Source organism: Pogoniulus pusillus, chromosome 6, assembly GCF_015220805.1.
Source record: "Pogoniulus pusillus isolate bPogPus1 chromosome 6, bPogPus1.pri, whole genome shotgun sequence".
NCBI classification, from domain to species: Eukaryota; Metazoa; Chordata; class Aves; order Piciformes; family Lybiidae; genus Pogoniulus; species Pogoniulus pusillus.
In genome coordinates, this window is record NC_087269.1 from 4,089,603 (window position 1) to 4,101,540 (window position 11,938).

Here is an 11,938-nt window from a genome sequence, read left to right on the forward strand (position 1 = left end):
ATTGTGCATAACAATTGTCTTCCCCATTTGGGAATTCAATTTATTACCTTGGAATTGTGCATAACAATTGTCTCCCCATTTGGGAATTCAAGTCTCCGATGCCACTGATTTGTAGTCACAGCCCTTTTATACTCTGCCTGAAAGAGCAAACAAGTTACACAAAAATCAGTATGCCAGTTATATCTTGGCCTTGTGCATCAGCTGCAACATTAAGGTTATACCTTACACAACTTTATTCAGAAGTGTCACATGAGGTGTTACACAAGTTGATTTTAGGTCACAGCAATGCAGGCCACATGTATTAGCAACACAGCTTTCTAGTCACTCCCCAGGATGTGCTTTACGTAAGTTTACTGGAAATCATTTTAATGAGACACAAAGAAGTACTTTTATGACAAATACAAGCACCAAGTTCCTTATGAGGTGCATGTCAAGGCAATACCAACCTCTAGCTTCTCACTGAAATACTCGGTGTAAGGAACAAAGCGACTGTCCTTGTCTCCCTTGTAAAACCAGGTGCAGCGCCGGACTTCAGAGGGCTCCTCCTCCCAGTACACAGCTTTCCTCACTCTGTCATACAGGTGCACGTCGTAGCGACCCCCATCAGTGCTCAGAACCACACTCTCGGGGTCAGGCTGGACTGTGACACAGAAGTCACACTTGGTTACAACACAAGTGCAGGCTTTTTTCTCTCATCCCAGCCCAATCACTTCTGTGATGACGATCAGGCCATGAAGATGGATAGAGAATTCCCTAATTGTTTTTGAGAGTCCAACACAGAGCCACAAAAATGATTAGGGAAGTTGAACATCTTCCTTATGAGCAGAAACTGAGGGAGCTGAGGCTTTTTAGACTGGAGAGGATGAGACTAAAGGGTGACCTCATTCATGTTTATAAATACGCAAGGGGTGAGCACCAGAAGATGGAGCCAGCCTCTTCTCAGTGACACCCAGTGACAGGACAAGGAGCAATGGGTGGAAGATGAGGCATAGGAGGTCCCATGTGAACCTGAGGAAGAATTTTTTCACTGTGAGGGTGACAGAGCACTGGACAGGCTGCCCAGGGAGGTTTTCAAGTCTCCCTCTTTGGAGTTATTCAAGAACTGTCTGGATGCATTCCAGTGTGATCTGCTCTGGGTGATCCTGCTCTGGCAGGGAAGATGGATCAGATGATCTTTCGAGGTCCCTTCCAGCGCCTGACATTCTGTGATTCTATGCTAGAATGGTCTAGGTTGGAAGTGACCTCCAAAAGTCACCTACTCCAACCTTCCCTACTGTCAGCAGAGGCATCCTCAACTAGATCAGGCTGCCCAGAGCCCTGTCCAGCCTCACCTTGAATATTTCCAGGGATGGGACCCCAATCACCTTCCTTGGCAACCTGTTTCAGCATTCTACCACTCTCATGGTAAAGAACTTGTTCCTAACATCCAATCTGAATCTACCATTCGTTCATGTCAAATCACTGCCCCTCATCCTATGATCACAGGCCTTTGCAAACAGTCCCTCTGCAGCCTTTTTGTAGTCCACTTCAAATACTGGCAGGCTGCTATTAGGTCTGCCTGGAGCCTCCTCTTCTCAACCCCAGCTCCCTCAGTCCTGGAAGAGAAGCTTCATAATATCAGGCAATCATTGTGTGTGGTTTAGGTTGGAAGGGACCTCAAGGATCATCCAGTTCCAAACACACTCCAGTGTGCTCCTAAAACACTTCTGTATACTCTGTAGACAATAAAAAAGCTTTGAACAACTTCCACATATGAATGCTTATTCCAGAGCTGACAGAGTACACAAAAAGACAAGCCAAAACACAGATAATCAGAAGCTCTACGTGAAAATGAGAGATCCACTAGGGATGTAGATTTCAACACTGTTAGCATCAAGCAACAGATAATGTAAAAGAAATAAATTAAGTGACACAAAATTACTACAAAATCACTACAACTACCTAAAAGGTGGGAGTTGGTCTCCTCTCTCTAGTATCAGGTGACAGAATGAGAGGAAATGGCCTGCAGGAGAGGTTTAGGTTGGCTATCAGGAAATGTTTCTTTACTGAAAGAACAGTCAGGCTGTCCAGTGAGGTAGTGGAGTCACCATCCCCAGAGGTGTTCAAGAAACCCGTGGACATGGCACTCTGGGGTTTGGTTTAATGCCCACGGTGGTGTCAGTTTGATAGTTGGACTCAGTGATCTTAGAGGTTTTTTCCAACCAAACCATTCTATGACTCTAAAGAAAATACATATTGAAGACATGTATTGACACTACTTGTTACTGTCATATCACCCTCTCATACCGTGGCTTTACTCTAGCGTCTTTCCTTCTATACCCTCTGTTCACCTTTGAGTAAGGTATGGCTTACCAGAATTATAGACTTCCTCTAGCTTTGCAGAATCCAGAATGCTGAAGGGCAGCCATATCTGCTTGTCCTCCACCTCCTTACAGTAGAACCAGTGTGGCTGAACAGGTTCATATTGGTTCTGCAGCAGAACAGGAGGTGCCTGGACCAGTGGGCCTGCTGGCCTGGGAGCCTGGAGCTGTGACTGAGTCTGTGGAAACTGAAAACACACAAGGGCTCAGCATCTCAGCATCACATAATTCCCACACAACTCATCTGCACTTTGCTATGAAGAATACTTTGAGCCTTTATTTCAAACACCTTTTCCTCCCCCCAAGAACATTCTTTTCCATTCTGAAAACATTACAGACAAGCTGTCTACTTCATCATGGTCCTGTGAATTTTCACCTTCCCAAATTGAGGAAGGATGCAGATTTCAGCCCCACAAAAACTGTGATGGGCTTAGCATCCTGATTCCCCAAAAACCAGTAAGATTTAAAACAATCTCTTAATTTTTCAAAACTCAGGCTGAGCTTATTTCTTATGGTCACAGAATTTGACATGGAAATGAAACAAAATAAATAAACAAGGTTGATGATTCCTTTATAGCTAATCACAGGTTTGCATTAAGGGTGCCAATTTTAACAGCTGGCCACTTCAGTAGCAGCTCCTTGTGCTCAATGAGCAGGACAGGCAGATCTCAGTCTTAAATGTAGGCTCAGTGATGCAAGAAAAGAACTGATTTTGAAAGGGACAACAGCCTCCATAAAGCTGAGTTCATATCCACTGTACAAAGATCCCTGTCAGTAACTAAAAGCAAGTGATGTCAGCAGTAGCAACTCCTTTTCTTGATATATTTGGGTATTGAGTTTAAACTGGAAGAGGGGAGATTTAGACTAGATGTTAGGAGGAAGTTCTTTACAGTGAGAATGGTGAGACACTGGAACAGGTTGCCCAGGGCGGTTGCGGGTGCTTCCTCCCTGGAGGTTATTTAAGGCCAGATTGAATGAGGCCTTGAGCAACCTGCTCTAGTGGGAAGTGTCCCTGCCTATGGTGGGGGGTTGGAGCTGGATGATCCTTGAGGTCCCTTCCAACCTAGACCATTCTATGATATTTAAAGAAATAAAATACAATGTATAGTATAGAAAATCCTGCAAATTACTTCTGAAATTCTTTAATCTTCAGGTTCTTTGCATCTTTGTGTCTTTCTACTCTTTATTCACAACAGCATCAATACAGCAACAGTTCAGGCAAAAGAAAAAAAAACAAATTTTGTTGTTTTCAAGGAAAACTTTTCAAGTTATTACTAAACAGGTTTGTTTTTAATCTTATTGCGAAGGTGAAAAAGAGTAAGTGGAAATTAATGCTTTCTGTTACACAAAATCCTCAAGCCACATGTTTCAAAGGATTGATTGGTAATTTATGTGACTTGGATTAGAATTTCAAGTGCTGCCTTCATCAGTAAAACCAGCTTGGAAAAGAGATTTTGCACTCCATGTCTTGTAAATAGATGAATGGTCTGACTTCAAGCAGAGACAGAAACAACACAATAGCACAGCTGAAATGGCAGCAAAGTTCAGTGACAGACAGAAAAGAGCAATAGAACTTCACAGCCTGGCTTTGTCTCTGACCCCAGAGGTTCACACAGCTACAGCTTCAGACTGACTCACTTCAAAGATGAGAAAGCATTTCTAAATCAGCAGTTCCAGGCTAGCTCTAGTGAAGAGCAATGAGAAATTATTCAGGCTCTGGCCAGTCTGATCTAGGGTAGGGTGTCTCCGCCCATGGCAGGGGAGCTGGAACTAGATGATCCTTGTGGTCCCTTCCAACCCTGACTGATTCTATGATTCTATATTTAAGGACTTTTCTGGGTGGTTTTGTTTGTTTTGTTTGGAGGGGTTTTTTTTGTTGTTGTTTTGGGGTTTGGTTTGGGTTTTTTGCTTGTTAATTTTTTGGGCTTGGTGGCTTTTTTGTTGTTGTTTTGTTGGGTTTTGTTTGGTTGGGTATTTTTAAGGAAAAGAGAAATCTTCAGAAGATAAAATACATAATTCAAAGAGGAAAATTACTGAAAGTGGTTAGTTCTGATACCAGGCCATCAGGAATGATTTCAATACCTCTGTCAACGGTCCTGGGGGTGTCTGATACATCTGGACAGGTGGCACAGAGGTTGGCTGGTGAGCAGGAGCATGACTCTGCTGCAGCTGAGGTGGAGTAAGGTAGGGGTTGGCCCTGCTGCTCAGGGTGGTGTGCCGATAAGGGTTATAGCCCTGAGAAGAGGTTCCATGAGGAAGAGCAGATGTGCTGGCAGGTGGGGGACAGCTCTGCTGAGGAGTCTGATAAGCTGTGACTTGCCCCTGTGAAGGAGGTGGTGCACCATAAGAGGACTGTGACTTTGCAATGAGCGGTGAAAAGGCGTTTGGCCCATCCTCTGCCCCAGATACAAGTGGAAGTGAAGTGGGAGGCCTGGAGAAGGCTGCTGCTCCTGCGGGTGCTGCAGCTGTTAAGGGTGGCTGCCCGATACTCCCAAATGGATCACTGCTACTGGGTGTCTGAGAGAAATAGCTGAATGTCTGTGGTGGGTTGGGGCTGGCAGAAGTCTGACCCAAGAAGCTGTCCTCTTCACCCACATCTGCGGAATCATCTGCAAAAACAAAAAGGTCACTACTGTGAGAGGTTCAAACAGCTTACTGTATGCAGGCAGAATGTTCTGCAACATTATCAGCTATTACCAAAACTGTTTATAGAGGGCAGGGATGCCATCCAGAGGACCTGGACAGGCTGGAGAGGTGGACCCAGGCCAACCTCATGACATTCAACAAGGCCAAATGTAAGGTCCTGCACCTGGATTGAAGCAATCTCAAGCACAACTCCAGGCTGGGTGGCGAATGGCTGAGAGCAGCCCTGAGGAAAAGGACCTGGGGGTCTGGGGTGATGAAAAGCTCAACATGAGCCTGCAGTGTGAGGGCAGCCCAGACAGTAACTGTGCTGGGCTGCAGCAAGAGCAGTGTGGCCAGCAGGGCATGAGAGGGGATTCTGCCCTCTTGTTCTGCTCTCCTCAGACCCCACCTGGAGTCCTGTGTGCAGTTCTGGAGCTCCCACACAGGAAGGACATCGAACTGTTGGAGTGAGTCCAGAGGAGGGCAACGAAGATGCTTAGAGGGCTGCAGCAGCTCTGCTATGAGGACAGGCTACAAGAGTTAGGGCTTTGCAGCCTGAAGAAGAGAAGGCTTGGAGGAGACCTTGGAGTGGACTTCAAAGGGGGTCTAGAGGAGGGCTGGAGAGGGACTACTGACAAGGTCTTGTAACGACAGGACAAGGATGAATGGGTTTAAACTGGCAGAGGGGCGATTTCAAGTGGATGTTTGGAAGAACTTATTCCCAGTGAGGGTGGTGAGACACTGGCACAGGTTGCCTAGGGCGGTTGTGGATGCTACCTCCCTGAAGGTGTTCAAGGCCAGGAGGGATGAGGCCTTGAGTGACCTGTTCTAGTGGGAGGTGTCCCTGCCTATGGCAAGGGGTTGGAACTGGATGATCTTTGAGGTCACTTCCAACCTAAGTCATTCTATGATTCATTCTATAAAGCCAGAAGGGTTACAAGGCCTGCATCTCCTTGATGATGAAACAAAAGACAGCAAATCTTCAAGAACATTTAAAATGTACCACAAAAGTCACTCAGTTTACATAGATAAAACAACAAAACTTGAACATCTGAAATAAGAGATCACAGTATGACTGAACTCAGGACTTTTCCAAGCCAGCTGGCAGAGATCCCTGCTTTCAGGGCACTGAAATCCTTTCCAACTTCCCTTATGCCTACTAAATGCAAGAGCAGCTTTGGTTCATTTCCTTTCACCATGAAAACAGATACTAAGCATAGAACTTCATGCTCTAATTTTTAGACTCCAAATTCAAATTCAAAAGCAGAGCTTAAGGACATTCCTAAGTAGGCCAAACCTACGGGTTAACCAGTCTGTCCTCACCTGCTCCTCCAGCAGAGTTCTTGGAAGGTTTCTCATCTGACTTGCAAGGTAGCCACAACTCATCACCCCAAGACATTTGATGAGCAGGACTCACTCCAGTTCTCCGTAAAAATCCTACTCTAGTGTGGCTAAAGCTAAAGCTCTGATGCAGAAAATAATTACCCATTCTGCACAACTGCAAGATAGGGCTTTAAAAGGTGTATGGGTACTGAGAAAATACATAAACCAAGCCCTGGTCAATCACAGTTTTCTGCTTTGCAGCAATCTAGTAACAAGTGGGAAAAAGTTGGTTTGACATTATCCAAGGTCCTACAGTCAGCTCAGTTTAACCTGTGATGGTCTGAGCATCACAGTCTGCCTGCTGAGGGAACAGCACCTTGTAAGCAGCCAACATGATTTGCCAAAGTTGTAGAGTGTTGTCATCATCTCTGGCAATCAAATGACGCCCAGGTCATGGGGAAGAAACCCCAGAGTAAACATTACTTCTCTGCTACCAGCCAAAGAGAGAGACCAAACATCTCTGCCAGCTACAAGTAGCCAGTAACAAGTGTCTTTATCCACAGCCAACATAACTGTAATCCAGAGCATCAAAGAAGCACAGGGGAATCCACCGAGATGACTCCCTGGAAAGCTGCTGTTCTAATTAATCATAAAAGAAGCTGCTGCCTTGACTAGAAAGGACTATTTTAACCATCTTTTATCTAGTAACATTTTCTGACTATGTCACTGTAAGGCATCACCAGCATGTATCAAGTTCTCTTACTTTCATCTGTAGCGCTTTGAGGAGCAAACCCCAAAATCTCTGTGTGTTAACCATCATGTGAAGAATACTAAAGACCTAAAACTGTGTATAAGCAATGACAAGCATGAAGTCAGGCCTATGGTTTATCTCCCAACTGTAAGCAGAACAGCTGTTTATACCAAATAATAGGTCTCTATTTCCAAACAATAAAATCCTTCTCCCTTTCACATTCATAAGCATCGTGGAACAGAGAGGAGCATCCTACATAGCTCTGTCAGTTCTCGGCTTCCTGACACAACTGGTAGCAGGGTAGGCAATTCACCTCCCCATGTCAGATCATGAAAAACACACAGCAATCTGCTGAAGAGTTTTCAAGGCCTTTACCAAACCTCTGTTCACAAAACACCTACTATTCTCTAATTTCAACTAGGCTTCAGACATTTAGTCTCACTAAATCTCTCCTTGCAAAACAAGGCTGACCTAAGGTCTGTCAAAACAAAAGTTGTGTGTGTGCATATTACAGATATGCAAGCAGCTTTCCAAAACAGCACATTACTTTCTGCTTTGCCTAATTCTGTGAAAGCTACATTGGAACACAAGGCCAGACTGGCAGAAAAACAAGCACTTCAGACAAATTTATAAGTCCTCTATGAGTGTACAGCTTTGACATACAAAGGCAGCATTCTTGCTATGTACAAAGCAGTCTTTCTTCAACAGCGACTGATTGACAACCTCCTCTCTATCTCTCCCTGCACAAGGTGGATCCTGGTTATTCAGATTGCCACCTAACAGCCACAAGTGACGTCAGTCCACTTCCTCATTGAGAACACACTTCACTGCCTACAGTAACTATATTGGTTGCTGTACCCACACCTGAGCCAGAGAACGCAGCTTCCAGCACAGAAGCACAGAACCACAGGTTGGAGAAGCTACTCGGGATCACAAAGTCCAACTCATATCCCTACTCTACAAGGTTCTCCCTAAACCACATCCCTAAGCACCACATCCAAACGACCCTTAAACACATCCAGGATTGATGACTCCACCACCTCCCTGGGCAGCCCATTCCAACGTCTGATCACTCTTGTTGGGAAAAAAATGTTTCCTAGTATCCCGCCTAAACACCCAGTTACAGCTTGAGGCCATTCCCTCTTGTTCTATCACTATTTACTTTGAGAAGAGACCAGCACCAACTTCTCCACAAGGTCCTTTTAGGTAGCTGCAGGCAGCAATGAGGTCTTCCCTCAGCCTCTTCTTTTTCAAAGTAACCATCCCCTGCTCTCTCAGTCACTCCTCATCAGATTTATTTTCCAGGCCCTTCCCCAACTTCCTTGCTCTCCTCTGCACTTGCTCCAGCATCTCAACATCTCTCTTGTATTGAGGTGCCCGAAACAGAACACAATACTCCAGGTGCAGCCTCACCCATGCCGAGTACAAGGGGACAATCACTCCCCTGCTCCTGCTGGACACAGCTAATCCAAGACAGGATGCCATTGGCTTTCTGGGTCACCTGGGCACACTGCAAAGCACAAACACTTATTACTCACCCTTGGAGATAAAACAAATTTGTGACTGCACACAGTTTTCCTAACGTTGGCTGTCAGATGTCAAACTCCTGAGATCAATTCTCATTCTACTGTAAACCATTTTATATTCAAACTCGAGAGCTTGTCCTTTCCAGCTTCAAACTACAACTCCAGACACAAACTGCTCTGCACAGCCAGATGCCTACAATGTCTGGCTGGACAAATGGTGAGTATAATGAACCATGGAAATAGAACATTTAACAGGACATGGCCCTAACTTGGACAGAGATGGAATGCAGCACAACCTCAGGCACTGAAATTCACTCCAGTTGCAAAACTATGAATCTTCATCTGATCAGATTTTAAGTGAGATCGAGAGTAGAACATTAATGACATCTCATCAGATTTTCTCCCTAATTAGCTTTAGACTCTCTAAGAAAGTGCTATAGGTCATCCTGTGCAAAGTTACTGGCCAGAACAGCACTTAACATTTACTCTTATGTTAAAAAAAAAAATAGAAACAATGTATATTTGTAAGAAAGAAGAATTGTAAGGATTGCACCACAAAGTAACAAATATGGCAGATGCTTAGGTACCTCGGGTTAACTGGAACAATACTCTAATGATTTTATCCTGCTCACCTAAGAAAATATAGCTAACCTACAAAATGCTTCAAAGCCAGACATGACAAACATTTCATTACATATACAGAAAAGTGCTCCACTGTTTTCCAGCTATATCAATAGAATCAGAGAATGGTTTAGGTTGAAAATAACCTCAAAGATCATCTAGTTCCAAACCCCTGCCACAGGCAGGGGCACTTCCCATTAGAACAGGTTGCTGAAGGCTTCATCCAACCTGGTCCTGAACAACTCCAGGGAGGCTGTGGATCACATAATCACAGAATGTGATTAAAGATTCACATTCTGTGATCCACAACCTCCCTAGGCAACCTGTGCCAGTGTCTCACCGCCCTCACTGGAAACAACTTCTTCCTAACATCCAGTTTCAATCTCCCTTCTGCCAGTTTACATCCATAAGTCCTCATCCTGTCATTACTAGACCTTATCAGTAGTCCCTCCCCAGCCCTCCTGTGGGCCCCCTTCAGATACTGGAAGGCCACTCCAAGGTCTCCTCCAAGATTTCTCTTCTCCAAGCTGCAAAGCCCTAACTCTTGTAGCCTGCCCTCATAGCAGAGCTGCTGCAGCCCCCTGATCATAATCAGTTCCCAGACTTCGGATTCAACTTGTACCAGTGCAGTAATATTTATATTATCTGACTTGTAGATGTCCTCCTGCAGAGGGACCTGGCCAGGCTGGATGGGTGGGCAGAGGCCAATGGGATGAGATTTAACAAGGCCAAGTGCAGGGTTCTGCACTTTGGCCACAATAACCCCAAGTAGCGTTATAGGCTGGGGGCTGAGTGGCTGGAGAGCAGCCAGGAGGAAAGGGACCTGGGGGTACTGATAGATAGTAGGATGAAGATGAGCCAGCAGTGTGCCCAGGTGGCCAAGAGAGCCAATGGCATCCTGGCCTGCATCAGGAACAGTGTGGCCAGGAGGTCAAGGGAGGTTATTCTTCCCCTGTACTCAGCACTGGTCAGGCCACAGCTTGAGTACTGTGTCCAGTTCTGGGCCCCTCAATTCAAGAAGGATGTTGAGGTGCTGGAACATGTCCAGAGAAGGGCAACAAAGCTGGTGAGGGGCCTGGAGCACAAATCCTATGAGGAGAGGTTGAGGGAGCTGGGCCTGTTTAGCCTGGAGAAGAGGAGGCTCAGAGGTGATCTTATTACTATCGACAACTACCTGAAGGGGCATTGTAGCCAGGTGGGGGGTGGCCTCTTCTCCCAGGCAACCAGCAATAGAACAAGGGGACACAGTCTCAAGTTGTGCCAGGGTAGGTATAGGCTGGATATTAGGAAGAAGTTCTTCACAAAGAGAGTGATTTCCCATTGGAATGGGCTGCCCAGGGAGGTGGTGGAGGCACCGTCCCTGGGGGTCTTCAAGAAAAGACTGGATGAGGCACTTAGTGCCATGGTCTAGTTGACTGGCTAGGGCTGGGTGATAGGTTGGACTGGTTGATTCCATGATTCTGTGATTCTATGTGTCTCAAATGTTTAGGGCTTTTTCTCACACTGGATGCACTTCCAGAAAAATCTGCTCTTTTACCTAAAACCGCCTGAGCATCAGGTTTTAAGTCACACATGCATGTGTTTGGAATGCCACGAAGGCTTTAGAAGGAAAGGGTATTAAACCCGTGGTTAAACTAAAAAGGCAATTTAAGGTGCCTGCTTAACGTGCTGTTTTAGTACAGGGAAAGCAGAAGGCAACATGGAAAACGAGCAAAAAAAAAAACAAACCCACAAAGTGAAAACACTAAGCACATCCTCAGAGCATAAGCACTGACAACTTTTAATCGCTGAAACAAATCCGCCAGTCAAGGCACCGAAAGCAGCCAGCCTCTGCCCTCTGACACAGCCGAGGCGCTCAGGACACGCGAGGCAGCGGCACACGCACATCCCAAGCGGCTTTCCTGAAGCATTAACCCCGACAGCCGGCAGCGACGAGCAGCTCAGAGGGCACTACGGAGCGAAGATTCGGGTCCAGCCGACACGCAGCGGGCCCAGACGCCGAGCAGGCCTGAGGCGCCCCACGGCAAACGCCGGCTCGATTCCTCAGGGCTCCCACCCACCCCACAGCCTGTTAGCCAGCGGGGCAGAGCCCTCATCCCCTCCCCATCATAGAATCAAGCAGTTGGAAGAGACCTCCAAGATCACCCAGCCCTATCCAATCCACCAGACCACGGCACTAAGTGTCTCACCCAGTCTTTTCTTGAACACCCCCAGGGACGGCGACTCCCCCACCTCCCTGGCAACCAGCAACAGAACAAGGGCGCACAGTCACAAGTCGTGCCAGGGCAGGTATAGGCTGGCTATCCGAAGGAAGTTCTTCACAGAGAATCCTCCGGATTCCCTCACAGCAGCCCCTCAGCAACGCCCTCCCCGCCCCCCCTCCCGGCGCCCTCCATACCGGCTGCCAGGAGAGCGGGTGCCGAGGTTACAGCCGGAGCCTGGCTGACCGGGATGAAAGGCACGGTGAAGTTGAACTCGGTAGCTGAGGAAGAGAAAAGCAAGTTGGTCCCGCTGCCGGTAGCCCCAGGCTTCGCCGCCGCCATGGCTGCAGCCGGCCACGTCCCTTCCCCCGCGGCAGCCCGACCCTTTCCGCCCTCAGCGGCTGTGCCCGTTTCCAAAATGGCGGCGGCAGCGCCGCGCCCTGGCGGCCTCCCAGCGCGCGGGAGGGCAGGAGGCGGGCCCGGCCCGGGCGGCGCCGCCATTGCCGCAGGAAGAGGAGGAGGAGGGCGGAA

General features: G+C 47.0%; 1 protein-coding gene across 1 annotated transcript in view; it reads right to left on the bottom strand.

Annotated features, from left to right (window-relative positions):
* SEC23IP (SEC23 interacting protein) overlaps positions 1-11,811 on the bottom strand; it is a 37,214-nt gene extending 25,403 nt beyond the window's left edge. Inside the window, exons 1-5 of the mRNA XM_064144258.1 lie at positions 11,605-11,811; positions 4,443-4,969; positions 2,353-2,548; positions 447-640; positions 48-137 (exon numbers count right to left, since the gene is read on the bottom strand). Coding sequence (XP_064000328.1) covers positions 48-137; positions 447-640; positions 2,353-2,548; positions 4,443-4,969; positions 11,605-11,749 — 1,152 coding nt within the window. The 5' untranslated portion in view covers positions 11,750-11,811. The remainder of the gene's footprint in view (positions 1-47; positions 138-446; positions 641-2,352; positions 2,549-4,442; positions 4,970-11,604) is intronic.
* Positions 11,812-11,938: the final 127 nt, after the last annotated feature.